The 20925-nt window shown below is 44.7% G+C and overlaps 1 protein-coding gene across 3 annotated transcripts in view; it reads left to right on the top strand.

The window, feature by feature from the left end:
- Positions 1–20761, top strand: part of LOC106600803 (F-box/LRR-repeat protein 19) — a 38873-nt gene extending 18112 nt beyond the window's left edge. For 2 of the 3 annotated variants that reach the window (XM_014192492.3, XM_082973642.1), the window contains exons 3-11: positions 5861–6004; positions 6190–6276; positions 8360–8542; positions 10645–10677; positions 10985–12210; positions 12446–12609; positions 12770–12931; positions 16724–16945; positions 17270–20761. In XM_014192492.3, coding sequence (XP_014047967.1) covers positions 5861–6004; positions 6190–6276; positions 8360–8542; positions 10645–10677; positions 10985–12210; positions 12446–12609; positions 12770–12931; positions 16724–16945; positions 17270–17427 — 2379 coding nt within the window. In that variant the 3' untranslated portion in view covers positions 17428–20761. The remainder of the gene's footprint in view (positions 1–5860; positions 6005–6189; positions 6277–8359; positions 8543–10644; positions 10678–10984; positions 12211–12445; positions 12610–12769; positions 12932–16723; positions 16946–17269) is intronic. The other variant, XM_082973643.1, reaches the window with a different exon arrangement.
- Positions 20762–20925: the final 164 nt, after the last annotated feature.

Consider the following 20925-nt stretch of genomic DNA (forward strand, 5'->3'; position numbering starts at 1 on the left):
TAGAAGGAAAGCGGTCTTATATGTGCTTTTGTATGTATGCCAGTGGGTATGCTGTGTATAGGGTTGCAAAGGGTCGGAAACTTTCTGAGAAATTTCCGGAAATTTTCCATGGGAAGTTAAGCCCGAGAATTTTGCTTAAATTCATCAAAGTCAGCTTATAACAGTGAACTTTTTTTTTGTGGGATACACAAGGCAATTCTAGGTCGTGTGGCATATTTTGGTTAAACTATCCCCAATGGAATTGCAACCCTCTGCATGCACGGTGCATTATTTTATCACATGTGCAGTGCACTTTTCTATCACATGTATGTACAGCTGATTCTCAAGATCTTGCACACTAATGAGATGCTATTGAGCCCACACTACTACACTGTCTGAGCCAAGGACTACATGCTTTCTGTTAAGTTTTGATTACAATACTGGATGGGGTGAATATATTTTATGACATACATGATTTTGTATTACCTATTAAATAGTAGCCTACAGCAAAGTGTTTAAATAATTTCTAACTTGTTAACAATTTCTGCTAGTTAGTTTATTCTACCATGTGGGTTTTAGCTTGCTTGAGCCTGCTAACTGAGTAGTGTTAATTCACTTGTTTCCATACATGTTTCATTTTAAAACATGTATCTTACAAATGAATTGTTTAATCTAACTGCTTAACTATTTATCTGTACATGGAATTTTAAACTCAGCAAATAAAGAAATGTCAGTTTTTCAGGACCCTGTCTTTCAAAGATATATTTAAGTCATTTAGCAGACGCTCTTATCCAGAGCGACTTACAATTCGTAAAAATCCAAATAACTTCACAGATCTTCATTGTAAAGGGTTTAAACACTGTTTCCCTTGCTTGTTCAATGAACCATAAACAATTAATGAACATGCACCTGTGGAACGGTCATGAAGACACTAACTGCTTACAGATGGTAGGCAATTAAGGTCACAGTTATGAAAACTTAGGATGCTGAAGAGCCCTTTCTACTGACTCTGAACAATACCAAAAGAAAGATGCCCAGGGTCCCTGTTCATCTGTGTGAACGTGCCTTAGGCATGCTGCAAGGAGGCATGAGGACTGCAGATGTGGCCAGGGCAATAAATCCCTCCAATCCCTCCAGTGCTCAGACTGTCCGCAATAGGCTGAGAGAGGCTGGACTGAGGGCTTGTAGGCCTGTTGTAAGGCAGGTCCTCACCAGACATCACCGGCAACAACGTCGCCTATGGGCACAAACCCACCATCGCTGGACCAGACAGGAATGGCAAAAAGTGCTCTTCACTGACAAGTTGCAGTTTTGTTTGACCAGGGGTGATGGGTGGATTTGCATTTATCGTCGAAGGAACGAGTGTTACACCGAGGCCTGTACCCTGGAGCGGGATCGAGGTGGAGGGTCTGTCATGGTCTGGGGCGGTGTGTCACAGCATCATCGGACTGAGCTTGTTGTCATTGCAGGCAATCTCAACGCTGTGCGTTACAGGGAAGACATCCTCCTCCCTCATGTGGTACCCTTCCAGGCTCATCCTGCCATGAGGGCTTGTGGGCCTGACAACACCACCAGCCATACTGCTCGTTCTGTGCGTGATTTCCTGCAAGACAGGAATGTCAGTGTTCTGCCATGGCCAGCGAAGAGCCCGGATCTCAATCCCATTGAACACGTCTGGGACCTGTTGGATCGGAGGGTGAGGGCTAGGGCCATTCCCCCCAGAAATGTCCGGAAACTTGCAGGTGCCTTGGTGGAAGAGTGGGGTAACATCTCACAGCAAGAACTGGTAAATCTGGTGCAGTCCATGAGGAGGTGATGCACTGCAGTACTTAATGCTACTGGTGGCCACACCAGATGCTGACAGTTACTTTTGATTTTGACCCCTCCCCCCCCCCGTTCAGGGACACATTATTCAATTTCTGTTAGTCACATGTCTGTGTAACTTGTTCAGTTTGTCTGTTGTTGAATCATATGTTCGTACAAATATTTACACATGTTAAGTTTGCTGAAAATAAACACAGTTGACAGTGAGATTACGTTTCTTTTGTAGAAGGAAAAGCTGTGTACATTTTGCAAATACTGTGCCAAATCAAATGTGAAGAATGCAACAAAGATGCAGAATCATCTGGCCAAATCCATAAGGTTTCCTCAGCGCTCACAACACGCAACGTCTGACAAAAGTCCCTCTACTTCTATTCGATGTGAACATGATGAATCAGACACCTTATCGATAGCAACAGCTCATGGTCCTCCTGGAATCAGGTTTTTTGACTCAATGGAGGAACGTAGTCAGAGAAATGCTGATGAATGTCTTGTTCGAGCTGTGTATGCAACTGGTTCACCTCTGATGCTCACAGGCAATGTGTATTGGAAGAGATTTCTGAATGTTCTTTGCCCAGCATACACCCCTTCAACCTGTTAAACTCTGAGATGCAGAGTTCAAGTGGAGGTCAAGCAAATCCTAGAGAAAGCGGACTGTATTGCTGTCAACATGAAGGCAGCTTGGTCTAAAGTGGAAGAGTCCTACCCTCACATCACACCCATTGGCTATGCTGCTCATGCATTAAATCTTCCCCTCAAGGACATCTTGGCACTGAAAACAATGGATACATTCTACAAGAGAGCCAAGGAAATGGTTAGGTATGTGATCAAGGTCCTCAAGTTAGAGCAGCAATCTACCTCACCAAGCAAAGTGAGAAGAATAAGAGCACCACATTGAAGCTGCCCAGCAACACACGTTGGGGTGGTGTTGTCATCATGTTTGACAGTCTCCTGGAGGGGAAGGAGTCTCTCCAAGAAATGGCCATATCACAGTCTGCCGATATGGACAGCCCCATCAAGAGGAACTTCCTGGATGATGTATTTTGGGAGAGAGCGGTAAGCAGCCTGAAACTCCTGAAATCAGTAGCAGTAGCCATTGCATGCGTTGAGGGAGACAATGCCACCCTGTCTGATGTTCAGACTCTGCTTGCAGATGTAATAGGAGAAATCCGTACCGTCCTGCCCACTTCACTGTTGCTCCAAGCAAAGGAAACTGCAGTTCTGAAATGCATCAAAAAGTGTTAAGACTTCTGCCTTAAGCCCATACACGCCGCAGCGTACAAGTTGGACCCCAAGTATGCTGGCAAGAGCATCCTGTCTGTTACAGAGATCAACAAGGCCTATGGTGTCTCGCCACCTTGGCCTGGATGAGGGCAAGGTTCTTGGCAGTCTGGCGAAGTACACTCCGAAGCAAGGTCTTTGGGATGGAGATGCAAACACATCTCATCAGCCATCTAGTGGAAGGGACTTTGTGGATCTGAGGCTCTTTCCCCTATTGCCTCCATCATTCTCCAAATCCCACCAACATCAGCTGCCTCAGAGCACAAATTGTCCTTGTTTGGGAACACACACACCAAAGCATGCAACAGGCTGACCAATGCAAGGGTTGAAAAATTGGTGGCCATCCGGGAAAGTTTGAGGCTTTTTGAGCCTGACAACGAGCCATCCTCAACAAGGTTGGAAAGTGACAGTGAAGACGAGGCCTCTGATCAAGAGGTGGACATTGAGGAGGTCCAGGGAGAAGACATGGAAGCCTGAGAGGAAGACAACTGAAGTTTCTAGACTAAAGCTATCATTTTACAGATGTATGTTGAAAATGTTTTTGGGAGATGCGATGGATCATTGGGGATCATTCAATATTCCCTTTTGTTGTTCAGTGAAATCATCCCAGTTCCAATTTGTAATTCAATTTGTTTCTTTTATTTCTATTGGAACGATTTAATCATTTGCAATTGTCTTAAGGTAAAAGGTTTGTCTCCATATGATATGGTAAATATATCCAACGCAAAAAACATCTACATTTAAATGGTATTCTTTTGCATATATTTCTGTTAATTCCAATATTTTACCATATTCCTGTTAATTCCCACAAAGTTCCCACCTCTGAATATTCCCCAAAATGTGCAACCCTAGCTGTATATATTTGTTTATGGATTCTATGGAACCCAGGACTCCCTGGAAAACAGTGGCAATTGTTAGTGAGTGGACTATCCTGGCTAAATAAATCAAATGGAGGGGGAAAAAATGAGTTTCTACAGCACTTCACCAATCTGGGCTTTATGGGAGAGTGGCCAGACGGAAGCCACTCCTGAGAAATAGGCAAATTACGGCATACCTGGAGTTTGCAAAAAGGCTGAGATCATAAGGCAAAAGATTCTGTGGTCTGATGAGACAAACATTTTACTCTTTGGCCTGAATGCAAAGCGCTATGTCTGGAGAAAACCAGTCACCGCTCATCACCTGTCTAACACCATCCCTACCGTGAAGCATGGTGGTGGCAGCCCATGGTATGTGCAAATGACCTGAGACTTGGGCGAAGATTAACGTTCCAACGGGACAATGACCCCAAGCATACGGCCAGGGCAACGCTGGAATGGCTTCAGAACAAGAATGTAAAAGTCCTTGAGTGGTCCAGCCAAAGCCCAGACTTGAATCCCATTTGAAAAACTGTGGAAAGACTTGAAGATTGCTGTTCACCAGCGATATGTATCTAATTTAACAGAGCTTCAGAAAATCTGCAAGGAAGAATGAGAAAATCCCCAAATACAGATGTGCAAAGCTGATAGACACCCAAGACGACTCAGTTGTAATCACCGACAAATTTGCTTCTATTGACTCTGGTGTGAATACTTATGTCAATTAGATTTCTGTATAAAATGTTCAATAAAGTAGCAACATTTTTTTTTTAAACATGCTTTCACTTTTTCATTATTGTGTAGTTGGGTGAGAGATCACTAATCAATTTTGAATTCTGTCTGTAACAACAAAATGTGCAATAAATCAAGGGGAATGAATACTTTCTGAAGGCACTGTATGACATACTATATGTCAACTGTTTTTTTGCTGCTTACATTCTGCAAATCGGCCTCTGGTTTAGCAAAGCTATTTCAGAGAGCGAATGCCATCAAAATAGAGTAGTCATCCCCTGCATGAAAATGGATAAGCTTGTTCGAACACCTTTAATGATTTAGGGTGGGATTTCTTTTTTTTTTATCGATTGGTTTGCGAATGCCTCAAATGGCATAGAGGGCTGGTTGCTGAGACGTGGGAAATGTGATGTGTTTCCTTGGTAACTGAGCACATTGTTACTTGGGTGTTCTTTTTTTGTGAGGGCAGCAATTTGCTTTGATCAGTTATGTTTTCTCGACAGATAGCTGGGAGACTGGTCTTGTGGCAAAGGAAGGAAATTAGGTTGGATGTATACAGAGATACTAATCCACAGAATCTGTGCAGATTAGGTCTTCAATCTCATTAATTTCTAGTCAATGGATCTTGGCCAGATTCTGTTGGCCTCAAATTTGTTTGGCTTGATAAGTGAGTAATTTTCACCTCAGTGCAGTTTTTATTTTTTTGATAGTCAAAATTCCACTGTTGGCAGGTTCATGAAAATGTTGAGCTGGACAACTGGGGTAACGTGTCAAAGAAAATAAACCTAATAAATACAGTGCTCTGTCCCTGTGCTTCTGAAAAAGCAGTCCTCCCTTTACCTCTTTTTTAGTTTTTTTACGTGGCCGGCAAATATCTCTATATTAATGCATTTGCTTTCATCCACGCACTCTCAATTAGCTAGGTCCTCCTAAGAGCAGCAGGTATCAAATTCTTTTAATTTATTCCTGAGCTTCAATTTAGATGCATAATAAATGTACCATCCATAATGAATACATGGTTACAGCTCCACCTCTGAGCCCTCTATCCTGAATGGACCCACATACAATATTTGATTTATGTACAAATACACATTTATATTGGATACGCACATACAATATTTGATTTGTATTGAATAAATATTATATTGTGTAACATGGTTATATAACGTGTTATGTTATTTTCTTCCTTGCAGCCTGTGTTGCCCCACACAGCAGTGTGCTTCTCGTGTGGGGAGGCGGGGAAGGAGGACACGGTAGACACAGAAGAAGAGAAGTTCAGCCTCTCTCTGATGGAGTGTACCATCTGCAACGAGATAATCCACCCCAGCTGCCTCAAGGTGGGGCCAGATCCTCTGTGTATGGCCGGCTGTCATAGACTCTCTCTCACACACACACACTTCTCTAGCTATCTTCCATTAATACGGTCTTAAGTAAAATGTCTGCTCTATCTAGTTTTGGTTATATACATTTATTGATTGAATGATTATTGTGATTTCATTGTTTTATTTTCTCCAACCAACAGATGGGTAAAGCAGAAGGCATCATAAATGATGAAATCCCGAATTGTTGGGAGTGTCCTAAATGCCACAAGGAAGGCAAGACCAGTAAGGTGAGAACTGTGACTGGGAACACTGGTCTGTCAGGCTCTGCTGATAAAACTAAACCAGAGAGGGTGACAAAGGACATCTATGATGTATGGATTAATCAGTGGTTGATAAGGTAGGAGGATTGATTTGGAATGGAACACGTTAGTCCTTTATAGAGAATTTGTGTAAATAAGCTCTTAAATTGGAATATCATTTTGTTTCATTGACCCGATCCCCATTTCATATACTGTAGTAGGCTATTACATATACAGTGCATTTGGAAAGTATTCAGACGCCTTGACTTTTTACACATTTCGTTATGTCACAGCCTCATTCTAAAATGGATTAAATAGTTTTTTTCCCCCCTCAGTCTACACACATTATCCCGTAATGACAAAGCAAAAACAGGTTTTTAGAAATCTTTGAATAAAATAAACGGAAATATCGCATTTACGTAAGCATTTAGACCTTTTACTCAGTACTTTGTTGAAACACCTTTGGCGGCGATTATAGCCTCGTCTTCTTGGGTATGACGCTACAGGTTTGGCACACCTGTATTTGGGGAGTTTCTCCCATTCCTCTCTGCAGATCCTCTCAAGCTCTGTCAGTTGGATAGGAAGCTGTTAGATCGGTTTCAAGTCTGGGCTCTGGCTGGGCCACTCAAGTACATTCAAAGACTTGTCCTGAAGCCACTCCTGCATTGTCTTGGCTGTGCGCTGAGGGTTGTTGTCCTGTTGGAAGGAGAACCTTCGCCCTAGTCTGAGGTCCTGAGCACTCTAGAGCAGGTTTTCATCAAGGATCTCTCTGTACTTTGCTCTGTTCATCTTTCCCTTTATCCTGACTAGTCTCCCAGTCCCTGATGCTGAAAAACATCCCACAGCAAGATGCTGCCACCATGCTGGCACCCCAATGGTGGAACAAGCTCCCTCACGACGCCAGGACAGCGGAGTCAATCACCACCTTCCGGAGACACCTGAAACCCCACCTCTTTAAGGAATACCTAGGATAGGATAAAGTAATCCTTCTAACCCCCCCCCCCCCCCCCCCCCCTTAAAAGATTTAGATGCACTATTGTAAAGTGGTTGTTCTACTGGATATCATAAGGTGAATGCACCATTTTGTAAGTCGCTCTGGATAAGAGCGTCTGCTAAATGACTTAAATGGAAATGTAATGTAATGCTTCAACCTAGGGATGGTGCCAGGTTTCCTCCAGACGTGACGCTTGGCATTCAGGCCCATGAGTTCAATATTGGTTTCATCAGACCAGGGAATCTTGTTTCTCATGGTCTGAGAGTCCTTTAGGTGCATTTTGGCAAACTCCAAGGAGCTGTCATGTTAATTCCTTTTACTCAGGAGTGGCTTCTGTCTGGCCACTGTACGATAAAGGCCTGATTGGTGGAGTGCCGCAGAGATGGTTGTCCTTCTGGAAGGTTCTCCCATCTCCACAGATGAGCTCTGGAGCTCTGTCAGAGTGACCATCGGGTTCTTGGTCACCTCCCTGACTAAGGCCCTTCTACCACAATTGCTCAGTTTGGCCGGGCGGCCAGTATTGGTGGTTCCAAACTTCTTCCATTTAAGAATGATGGCCACTGTGTGTTCTTGGGGACCTTCAATGCTGCAGTATTTTTTGGGGTCTGTTCCTCAGATCTGTGTCTTGACACAATCTTGTCTTGAAGCTCTACGGACAATTCCTTAAACCTCATGGCTTGGTTTTTGCTCTGACATGCACTGTCAACTGTGGGACCTTTTATATAGACGGGTGTGTGCCTTTTCCAAACCATGTCCAATGAATTGAATTTGTAGAAACATCTCAAGCATGATCAATGGAAACAGGATGCACCGGAGCTCAATTTCGAGTCTTATAGGAAAGGGTCTGAATACTTATTTAAATAAGGTATTTCGGTTAAAAATAAAAAAGGGGGGGGAAATGTCTAAACCTGTTTTTGGTTTGTCATTATGGGGTATTGTGTGTAAATTGGGGGGGTAATTTAATCAATTTTAGAATAAGACTAACCTAACAAAGTGGAAAAAGGGAAGGGGTCTGAATACATTCCCGAATGTACTGTACATATTCTTCAATTCTCCTCCCCTTTCTCCACACATCAGGACGGGGGTGATGGCTCAGGGAAGAGACGGATGGACAACGGGGAGGTGGGCCGATGGAAGCTGACCGACGATCCACCGCCCACCAAAAAGAAACCCCCCTCTTTAGATGACGGGGGGAGGCAGGACGGTCACAAGAGGAAGAAGGAGAAGGAGCTTCCCCAGGACAGCGGCCCCAAAAAGAAGGTAGGACAATCTTTGAAGTGTTGCAGTATGCAGACATTTAGCATGCACACCGAGTATACCTAACATTAGGAACACCTTCCTAGTACTGTGTTGCATCCCTCCCCTTTTGCCCTCAGAACAGCCTCAATTCATCGGGCATGGACTCTAGAAGGGGCAGAAAGCGGTCCACAGGGATGCTGGCCCATGTTGACCCCAATGCTTCCCACAGTTGTGTCAAGTTGGATGTCAAGCTGGATGTCTTTTGGGTGGTGGACCATTCTTGATACACACGGGAAACTGTGTATCAACGCTGCTGTGAAAAACCCAGCAGCGTTGCAGTTCTTGACACAAACCGGTGTGCCTGGCACCTAGTACCATACCTCGTTCAAAGGCACTTAATAACCTCTGGTCCCACCTCGCCAACAGCCAGTGAAATTGCAGGGCGCCAAATTCAAACAACAGAAATCTCAAAAAAAAAATCCTCAAACATACAAGTATTATACACCATTTTAAAGATAAACTTCTTGTTAATCCAGCCACAGTGTCTGATTTCAAAAAGGCTTTACGGCAAAAGCACACCATGCAATTGTTAGGTCAGCACCTTGCCACAGAAAACCATAGAGCCATTTTCCAAAGAAGAAGTGTCACAAAAGACAGAAATAGCGTTACAATTAATCACTAACCTTTGATGATCTTCACCGGATGGCACTCCCAGGACTCCATGTTAGACAATAAATGTGTGTTTTGTTCGATAAAGTTCATCTTTATGTCCAAAAACCTCATTAGAAATTGGCGTGTTATGTTCAGAAGTGCATTGTCTCAAACAAACATCCGGTGAAAGTGCAGAGAGCCACATCAAATTACAGAAATACTCATCATAAACATTGAAGATACAAGTGTTTAACATACGATTAAAGATAAACTTCTCCTTAATGCAATCGCTGTGTCAGATTTCAAAAAGGCTTTACGGCAAAAGCACACCATGCGATTATGTTAGGTCAGCGCCTAGCCACAGAAAACCATACAGCCATTTTCCAACCAAGGAGAGGTGTCACAAAAGTCAGAAACAGCATTAAAATGAATCACTTACCTTTGATGATCTTCATCTGATGGCACTCCCAGGTCTCCATGTTAGACAATAAATGTTTGTTTTGTTCGATAAAGTTCATCTTTGTCCAAATACCTCCTTTTTGTTCGCGCGTTTAGTCCAGTAATCCAAATGCACAAGGCGCGCTCAAAGTCCAGACGAAAAGTAAAAAAAGTTCCATTATAGTTCGTAGAAACATGTCAAACGATGTATATAATCAATCTTTAGAATGTTTTTATCATAAATCTTCAATAATATTCCAACCGGACAATTCCTCTTTCTTAAGAAAGGAAAGGGAACGGAGCTCGCGCTCACGATAAACAACTCAAGGCTTTCAGCCAGACCCCTGGTTCAAACAGCTCTTATTCGCTCCCCTTTCACAGTACAAGCCTGAAACAACGTTCTAAAGACTGTTGACATCTAGTGGAAGCCTTAGGAAGTGCAATCTGACCCCATAGACACAGTATATTGGATAGGCAATCACTTAAACGACAAACCTCAGATTTCCCACTTCATGGTTGGATTCTTCTCAGGTTTTTGCCTGCCATATGAGTTCTGTTATACTCACAGACATTATTTTAACAGTTATGGAAACTTTAGTGTTTTCTATCCAAATATACTAATTATATGCATATTCTAGCTTCTGGGCCTGAGTAGCAGGCAGTTTACTCTGGGCACCTTATTCATCCAAGCTACTCAATACAGCCTCCCGTTCCCAAAGAAGTTAAATCTTTTGTCTTGCCCATTCACCCTCTGAATGGTACACATACACAATCCATGTCTCAATTGTCTAAAGGCTTAAAAATACTTATTTAACCTCTCTCCTCCCCTTCATCTACACTGATTTTTGAAGTGGATTTAACAAGTGACATCAAAAAGGGATCATAGCTTTCGCCTGGTCAGTCTGTCATGGAAAGTGCAGGTGTCCTTAATGTTTTGTATGCTCAGTGTATAGTTGCTAAGAGGCCTACAAGTTGTGACCAGTTGTATGAACGCAGCTTGCCAACTCTTGTCTCTGTCTGACCTTTTACCTCAGATGAAAGGGGCGCATGAAAAACGCTTGAAAAAGGTAATTTCATAGGAATAACATTTTAAGCTCTGTCATAAAGCATATGGTAACTACGAACTGGATTCAATCTGTATCGCTGAAGATCCTCGTACATTTCCGATTGAGCCGACATCTGCAGTGTTTACTGTTGAAGGCAGTCTTTACGAATGCGCAAACATTGCCTTTGAATCGAGGTATAACGCAAATCTTCCGGGATATGGACTGAATCCAGCTCTTAGTTGAGTTCAAGTTATATTTCTCAATGGTAAAGGTTAGGGTTTATGCTCCTCTGTCACTCTCTTTACTAACGTTACCCCTCCCATGACAGAAACAGAAGCCTAACGTGTCAGAGACTGCGGAGTCCAATGGGCCCAACTCCTCCACCGGAGGCGGCCAGGGTTCCGGAGGGGGTTCCAACTCCACGCAGTCCCCCACCTCTACGGCCAGCCAGGACCAGCGCTCGCACCACCGTGAGAAATTGGAGCGCTTCAAGCGCATGTGCCAGCTCCTTGAGCGTGTCCGCGAGTCCAGCTCATCGAGCTCGTCTAGTTCTGAGTCCGACTCGGAGTCCGACTCTGACTCGCCTTCCGGTTCAGATGGCCGCCGCGGCTCTGAACCCTCCTCCCCCGTACCCGTCACTTATAGCAACAGTGCAAGGGAGCGCAACCAGGAACGGGACAGGGAGAGGGACAGGAGACTGGCGGAGCTGGGCTTCAGTGCCAGTGAGGACTCTGAGGGAGAGGGAAGTGTTAAGGAGGAGGAGGAGGCGGTAGAGGAGCAGGTTGTGGGAGACAAGCCTCGGCGTAGAGGGGAGGGACCTCCACGGGGCCGCAAGGGGCTCACGACGGACGGGAACGACGAGGAGAGTGGGGAGAGGAGTCGGAAGTCTACCCCATTGCCTCCACCCTCTCCTCTCTCCTCCACCCAGCCTCCACCTTCCTCTGGCCACGGCCCCTCGTCAGGTTCCGAGGGCTTCTCCGGTAAGCGCAGCAACGGCTCTGAGACGCGCAATGGACGGACACGGGCGGGGGTGAGGGACCGGGAGACTCAGGAGAAGGAGAACGCCAACAACAGCAGCGGAGGCTCGGTGGCCAACCACCGACACGGAACTGGCAAGGGCAACAAGGGCAACAAGATCCGTAGCAACAAGCAAACAGGGTCCCAACCAACGTCGAGGAACAGTAGCAACTCTTCCGCTTCTACTGCCACTACCACATCCAATGGGGGAGGGGGGGGGCTGCTGAGCCCAGGCAGCAACTCCTCAGGGGGCATGTCAGCCCTCGCCGCCTCACCCCGGTCACAGCCGTCCCGGATGGCTCCACGTTCGCAGATGATGAAACGCAGCCCCCCTGCTGTGCCCTCGCCTCCCCGGCCTGTTCAGATGGAGCGGCACTTGGTGCGGCCACCGCCCGCCTGCCCTGAGCCCCACTGCCTGCCCCTGGACAGCGGCTCCTCCCACGTGATGCCCCGCGACGTCTGGCTCCACGTCTTCCAGCACCTCAGCCAGAGGGAGCTGTGCGTCTGCATGAGGGTCTGTCGGACATGGAGCCGGTGGTAAGTCTAGACAAAAGGTTCAGATGTGGTCAGCATCCGGTTGGGCTGGAAGGGGGTGGTTCAACACAAACTAGTTTGGACTACTGAGAAATGCATCTTTGATGTTGAGAACAATAGAAAACCATCCCTGAAAGGATATTCATTGACTGCAGTGGCTCAAATTTTGTGGCGTACAGTAGACCAGACTTTCTTTTGTTCTCATCCCAGTCTTTTATTTTCTGTCGTGCTCTCTCAGGTGCTGTGATAAGAGATTGTGGACTCAGATTGACCTCAGCCGGCAGCGCTCTATCACCCCTCCTATGCTGAGTGGTATAATCCGCAGGCAACCAGTCTCCCTTAACCTGGGCTATACCAACATCTCGAAGAAGCAGCTCATGTGGCTTATCAACCGTCTACAAGGTATCTTGTGTTCATTCAACACCTCTGCCTCCCTACCACATCTTTTTTCCATCAATATAGCCTGATCATCTCCTATTGTAGTTGGGCTGTCGTCCCCTCATTGCTGTATTGCTAGTCTGCCTCAGGGATTACGCTAACTCCTGGCCTCTTTCTCTCCCAGGTCTACTGGAGCTGAATGTGTCGGGGTGTCCCTGGTCCTCTGTGTCGGCCCTGTGTCAGGCTGCTTGTCCCTGCCTGCGTCTGCTCGACCTCAGCCGGGTAGAAGACATGAAGGACTCGCACTTGAGGGAGCTACTGGCGCCCCCTGCTGACACAAGGACAGGTTAGTGACAAGTCACTCACATGATTGATTAGCCATCCATAACCTGCAATACGAGGTGAACGCTATATAGGTGCAAACGAAATACAGTTGCAAATGCAGAGAATTTGTCTGTGTTAACACAGCCCTGGCTTCCTGAATATTTATTTGAAATCCAGTTTGTTGTGGTTTTGTTTAATTCATTTCGTTTTACCAGTTTCTCCAATCAAACTACTTGTTTACCGGTGAATACAGACAAGGGCATTAGTAGTGGTAGATTTCCGAGGAAGCGGGCTGGTGTGAATTGTATTGGAAGGTCAGGAGGCCCAGCTTCGTTGTTATAGGCACGTTATTGGGGACATGAGCACAACTCTGGAAGGAGAAATGGAGTCCCTTGAGAAAGCAAGTACAAAATGGGTGTCGGGGATGAAGCGGCAGTATTTATCATACTTGGAAAATGGAGAAGGAATGGAGAGGAAGAAGAGGTCTAAGAGAGTGAGGGAAGAAGAGGGTGAACTTGAGTCGGATAAAAATGGTGGAATAAAAGGAGATGGTTTGTTAAAGAATGGTAGAAAGTGTAAGCAGAGGGAGCTGAAGACGAGGAGAAATAGAAGTGAATGAGGGTGAAGTATCGGAGGTGGTAGGTGCGGTAAAGTTATCGGAGACTGAGGTATGCACCAAGGATCAGGATAAAAAAAGAGTCTGACAGTAGGCGTGAAGTTTATGGAAAAAGGGGACTCTTGAATTTTGGCTGATCCATTTGTGGTTTCATGGTGGGTGGAAAAAGTGTTGGTTAAGGTGGAATCGGTGAGGGTAAAGTGGTCTAGTGATAATTGTTTGTTTCTGTTGGGCAGAGGAAGAATGCGCTCAAAGTAAAACGAATGGGGGCAAGTAAAGTGAATTGTTTCGTTCTCATGAAAAGGGCACCCATGAAAGGAGTGATAACTGGGGTAGCAGTAGATATACAATTGAAATCGGACGTTTACATGCACTTAGGTTGGAGTCATTAAAACTCGTTTTTCAACCACTCCACAAATGTATTGTTAACAAACTATAGTTTTGGCAAGTCGGTTAGGACATCTACTTGGGCATGACACAAGTTATTTTTCCAACAATTGTTTACAGACAGATTATTTCACTTATAATTCACTGTAACACTAAGTTGACTGTGCCTTTTTAAACAGCTTGGAAAACTCCAGAAAAGGATGTCATGGCTTAAGAAGCTTCTGATAGGCTAATTGACATAATTTGAGTCAATTGGAGGTGTACCTGTGGATGTATTTCAAGGCCTACCTTCAAACTCGTGCCTCTTTGCCTGATATCATGGGAAAGTCAAAAGAAATCAGCCAAGAATGTGATAAAAGAAATAAAAGCTGAAATAAAAAATTCTCTTTACTATTATTCTGACATTTCACATTCTTAAAATAAAGTGGTAACCCTAACTGACCTAAGACAGGAACTTTTTACTAGGATTAAATGTCAGGAATTGTGAAACTGATTTTAAATGTATTTGGCTAAGGTGTATGTAAACTTCTGACTTCAACTGTAAACATTGACCAGCTGAGGGCAAAGATTGCCAGTGTATGTGATGCTCGTCGTTTGATTCGACGCAGACCAGGTGGACAGAGTGGGGAAACAGTCATTGTCTGTTCTTTTGAGTATTGAAGTTGAGTCTTTGCCTGACAAAGTGAAGTTAGTATATAGAAGTCATTCTGTACAAGTGTATGTGCCGAATACATTAAGATGTTACAGGTGTCAAGCTTATGGGCGTGTGGCAGTAGTGTGTAGGAGGGAGGGTCCAAGGTGTGAGAAATGTGAAGAAGGGCATGAGACAAAGGAATGTGTAATATTGGGGAGAGTAGTGGAATGTGTTAATTATAGGGGTGCCCATGGAGCTGGGGATCAGAAATGTCCTGTGCGAGAGAGGCAGGTTGAGGTTTCTAGGGTTAGAGTAGTGCAGAAGTTGGCATATGCTGAGGCATTGAAGAAAGTAGAGGAAGATGGGTTAAGGGAGAGGAGTGGTGAGAGTAGTAGAGATATACCAGTACAGAGGGATAGGCCAAAAAGTGAAACAAGTTTCAGTAAGATTGGATTTTTAGCATTTATAGCAATGGTTATTAATTGTACTGCAGGGATGGATCGGAAGTCTCAGTGAATTGAGGTTGTTGTGGCAGCTGCAGAGGTTTTTGGGTGTGCGAGACTTGGCAGCAGAAGAGTTACAGGATGTGTTAAGTTGTGATGTGCCATCCTTTCAGGGTGATGTCATGAGGTAGGAACAAATACATTTAATTCGTGGAGTAGGGGGGTGTTCATTTTATTTTGTGTAATTTTGAAATTAGTGAGTATAGTGTTAGATAGTAGGGTATTTTTCTTTTTCAAGTAAAGTATAAGGGAGTTGTACTCCAATCTAGTAGGTGGCGGTAATGCAACAAATTGGATGCCAACCGCTGTTAAACCTCATAGAAGAAGTAACCTGCACTACACTATGGAAGGGAAGATGCCATGCTGTGTTCATTGGCATTTGTGACATCGTCTATCCAATCTATAAAATGTACTGTTTAATTTCACTGTACTGTCATGCTTGTTTCCAGTGAATATTGTTGCAAGTGAACAACCACTCCCTTTTCATAGTGCAGTAGTTCCCACACTTTTTATAGTCCCATACTCTTTCAAACATTCAACCTCCAGCTGCGTACCCCCTCCAGCACCAGGGTCAGGGCACTCTCAAATGTTGTTTTTTTGCCATCATTGTAAGCCTGCCACACACACTATACGATACATTTATTAAACATCAGAATGAGTGTTAGTTTTTGCCACAAACCAGCTCGTGGGAAGTGACAAAGAGCTCTTATAGGACCAGGGCACAAATAATAATAACCAATAATTTTGCTATTTTTATTTAACCATCTTACATATAAAACCATATTTGTTCATCAAAAATTGTGAATAACTCACCACAGGTTAATGAGGGGTGTGCTTGAAAGGATGCACATAACTCTGCAATGTTGGGTTGTATTGGAGAGTCTCGGTCTTAAATCATTTTCCACACACAGTCTGTGCCTGTATTTAGTTTTCATGCTAGTGAGGGCCGATAATCCACTCTCGCATAGGTACATGGTTGCAAAGGGCATCAGTGTCTTAACAGTGCGATTTGCCAAGGCAGGATACTCTGCAATTCACAGAACCGCTTGTTACAATTTCTATGAGGCTCTCTTGTTCAGATATCGGTAAGTGGACTGGAGGCAGGGCATGAAAGGGATAACGAATCCAGTTTGTCATCCGTTTGGGGAAAGTACCTGCGTAATTGCGCACCCAACTCACTGCAGTGCTTCGCTATATCACAATTGACATTTTCCGTAAGCTTGAGTTAATTTGCACCCAAAAAATCATACAATGATGGAAAGGCCTGTGTGTTGTCCTTGTTAATGCAGACCGAGAAGAGCTCCAACTTCTTAATCATAGCCTCAATTTTGTCCCGCACATTGAATATAGTTGCGGAGAGTCCCTGTAATCTTAGATTCAGATCATTCAGGCGGGAAAAACATCACCCAGATAGGCCAGTCGTGTGAGAAACTCATCATCATGCAAGCGGTCAGACAAGTGAAAATGGTTTAGTAAAAAATGTAAGCTTGTCTCTCAAAAAAAGTGTGAATACTTTGCCCCTTGATAACAGCTCATTTTTTGTATGTGAATCACATTTTTATTTGGCGTACCCCAATTTGGGAATGCCTGTCATTGTGTGTTTATCATTGTAATGCACTGACTGTGAATCTTAAAAGTCCTGTAACATGTTTTGCTTTGTTCTTGGTCGAAAAGCTCATGGCGAGAGCAGAGGGGGGCGGTTCCAGAACGTAACGGAGCTGCGATTGGCCGGGCTGGACTTGACAGATGTCACGTCCCGCCTGTTGGTGCGCTACCTGCCCCACTTGACCAAGCTGGACCTGAGTCAGTGTGGCAACATCACGGACCAGACCATCCACACACTGACCTCCCCCATGTCTCCACTGAAAGACAGCCTCATCCACCTCAACCTGGCAGGTAAAGACAACACGGTAGACTCACTAGCCCCAAATACACCGAGGTAGGTACCGTTTTTTGTTTGTTTGTGTATTTGAGTATTGCAGGTTCAGACTACTGATCTGCTCCAAATACTGACCTCTTCTTCCCTCTGAGATGTTTAATCATGCTAAAGTAGCAAGTAACAACATACAGAGATACTTGTTCTCTTATTTCCCAACGATATCAACCTGGCTCCTGGTTGAAATATTTAAACCAGGTTTACTGATTGAAGTGTTGCAGTCATTGTGGTTATATAGGTTGACCGTTGGTTGTTAACCTCCTGTTGTTTTCTCCTGTCCGCAGGCTGTGTGAAGGTGACTGAGCAGTGCCTGCCCCTGTTGCGCCGCTGTGCCTCCCTGCAGAGCGCTGACCTGCGCTCCTGCACCTTGCTCACCCCCGATGCCTGTCAGCTCCTCTCCTTCCCTTGCCCTGACGATAGAGTGCTGCTCAAGAACAGCTAAGGGCCTGCGACGCCCTCCTCCCACCAACCCCCCCCACATCAACCCCCGCCACACTACAGAGAGAGAGAGAAGAGAACGAGAGGGACCCTGCGATGTGGGCAGTGAGCCAGCCACTGAGGGAAAAGGACTTGGAGTGGGAGCCACGAAAGAGAAAAGTGGGATTAGAGAATGAGAGAACCATAGACCTTTGCCTACATTTCTCTGGATCGACTTGTTTGTGAACGGACATCATTGAAAATGTTTTAGCATGTACATATTCAATATCTGTACAATGGGTGTGTGTATATAAATGTAGTTTACTGTAAATTACCCAATCCGTCCCTTCCCTCTCTCCTTCTACCCTCACACCAACCATTATCCAGCTGACATGTGTAAAGGCACTGCACTGCGCCACTGTCTTGAACTAGCATCATTTGCACTCCATAATCAAAAGCTCCTGACGAACTAATCAATTTCCTCTTTCGTGGCGTCAGACTACGAAGAATGTACCCAATGCCAGAGGCTGCGCCCCATCGGAAGCCGTTTAATGTACAGACGGATGCTGGGCTCCTGTTAGTGTGTGTATGTGTGTCTTTGTAAGTATGTGTGAGATGTAAACGGTGTTAATGTGACAGTTGGAGCGAGAAAGAAACGGAAACATGACCCGTGTACGTCGCCTTCACCACTAAGCTCTCTGCTGCCCTCAATCTTTCTGGGGGTTAAGGACATTCAAGGCCCTACATATCCTGTTCAACGGCCGGAGAGCCACTAGAGCCCATAACTCCTAGCCCCGACCACAACCCCTTATTTTCCTCTCTCTTCCTGCCCAACGTGCCGTTCTTATGGGGTCTGTCCATCTTGTGTATCTGATTGTCCTACTCTGTACCCTGGACTGCCCTTCCCATCACACTCTGTCTCTCTGCTGCCATGGCCCTTTTGCAGCTTGTGCTACCCACCGTCTGTGCTGTGTGTGTACATTATGCAGAGAGCTGGACCTTGCTGTGTCCGACTGCAATGAACCATGCTTACCGTACTGTTTCATACCAGACCTGGAATTTGCCAAGGCCCCTTTCTTCACTGCTTCACGATGCCTGGCTGATGTAACATTATCTTGTATATGTGCAGACGGGTTCAGTCTAGATCACGACCGCACGAACTTCCAGTGAATGACTGACACGTTTTGAGTATGACTTGGGAAAACTGTGTCGATAACAGAGACCGTCCGTTGCACTGCGCTCGCTGCGCCACGTGGCAGGGGGGATTAAAACTAAGGCTGACCCTGGTTGGACTTCTGCCTCAGATGTGAGGGACTTTGAAGATTTCCCCAGAATTGGGTTGTCATGTCAGTGTCCACATGCTGCTTATCTTCCAAAGCCAGGAACATTCCAGCCCATCCAACCTGCCTCGCAGTGTCATTACCTTAAAGGTCTTGTAGGATGAGGGTTTGATTGAATCAGTTGTAGCAATTCCCCAAATCATTTCTCCATTAGGGTACCCCTGTGCATGCTGGGTTTGGACTCTAATCACAAATCCAGTGCAGTATTTTTATTCAGGCTCAACTTTTTTAACCAATCAACTCTCAATCCAGTTCAGAGGCCAACGTCAACAGTCAGATGTTCCTTTTCCTGCTCACCCTATCATTATTAATAATGGATGTTATCGGTTGAAACCAGCATGTACGGGAGGTGGCTCAGACCAGGGCCCAAGCTGTATTTTATTTGGTTGAGCTGTATTGAATTAACATGAGCAGTATTTGACATGAGTAAACGGTATTCAGCTGAATGGGACTGCATTGGACCAGTCCAGACAGTAGCTATTGGACTGAACGGGCCAGTTCATTCAGTATTGGACTGGACATCACTTTGTCGTGCAATGCTGGTCAAGTGTTTCCCTTGTCTGTCTCTCCTCCTTCAATAGCGGTTGTCCACTTCCTGAGCCATGTTGATCTGTATTTGTGCTTCAGTGCCACAGTGGATCTTGCTGCTGTGTGCTATCTGGAACTAAAACCCACCAACTCTAGGTGGGTTGGTGGACGGTCTTGAACCTCAATCTGTAATTCTCATCTAAATCACGTGTTTCCGTATCCTTTCAACTATTCTGTTTGACTTTGTGGTTCCATCCTCATCGTTTCAATTCCCAATACCATTATTAGAACTCAAATCAGCTTCCTTTGGGTATAACATGTAGGGCTAGAGACCTGCCAAGTTACTATAGAGCCACTAGACAAATGGTAGTTGTCCCAATCCCTAAAAGGTTGGTTTGAAAGGTCACATGCCCAGCTTGGACGACAGTGATTTCATCTTTACCCAGTTGTGTATTCTAAATCGCTTCCAGTGTTCCTGTGTGAATTTATTGACTTGCGTACAAAGCATTGGTACCAAGATTGCACTAACTGATTGATCAGAAGACAATTTAGGAGGGAACACTGAGCTATAGTGTGCTTTATTACCCTGAAAGATTATCTATTAAAACAGGTCAAATTAAAACACAGCCAAATCATGAACCTTAAAAAAAAGAACTTGATTCAGAAGTAGAACTAATTAGCTATCCATGCTAGTTACCATTTAGCTGGGTAGTCCAGCGTGTTTCAATGTTAGCTCAGGTTGAGTCCTACTTTAGATCATAGATGAGTCATTGTTGTTTGCCACTAAGCTATGCTGCTTACGGAGCTGAGCTTACCACGTAGCAAATGTAATTGTGGTGGGCTGAGGCTTACAGCAAAGCAAATGTCCAATATATGGTGGAAAATTGCCTTGTGCCATACACTCATCCAAATCAATATTTAACTTTTCATAGACTGAATGGGTCAGTTTTCCAAAAATGTTTACTTCCATCAGTAATGTGGGGTTGTTACTACTCCTCGTCATCCAGTATGTTCACCAGAGCACAATCTAGCAAGCGAAAGCATATCAAAAGTTAAACTGACAACCACTTTCAGAGAGAAAATAAATGGGTAGCGGTTCATGGGAATTGATCCGGTAGTCCGATAAGGAAATGATTCCAGACTCAAATCTGTCATCTTTTTCACTTCCAACCTCCCAGCCTAGTCAAGTTGACTCAGATTTGACCCCTAGATCATACAGTCTTGTCTCTACCAAACTGTATTGCACCAGAGACGCACTGGATCAACATTGTCATCACCTCTTGCCAAAATTCCTGCTTTCTTTGATAAGGGGCATTTTATCCATTTGTTTTGCTCTTGTTTATTTGTTCATTGTTTCTTCCATTGTGTTGATCAAAATGAGAAAGAAAAGTAGAACAATGTGAAAAAGAGACAAAAAGAAACTCAAGGCAGCTACTTTTGAGTGACTACTGTAAAATGACTAACTAAATAAAGACAGTGGGGTGTTTTTTACACTGTGTGGCCTCTGCTGATTTCTCAGATTTTACATTAAGTGATGTTGCCTACATAGCAGCTCACTCTTAGTCCACTTTCAATGTAGCTGCTGGCAGTTTGTGAACTGGTGCATAAAACAACTGGCCAGCCCTGGAGGGCAGCTGTGACGGATCAACCAAGAC

The sequence above is a fragment of the Salmo salar genome, chromosome 03, assembly GCF_965601325.2.
Source record: "Salmo salar chromosome 03, fSalSal1, whole genome shotgun sequence".
Taxonomy (NCBI): Eukaryota; Metazoa; Chordata; class Actinopteri; order Salmoniformes; family Salmonidae; genus Salmo; species Salmo salar.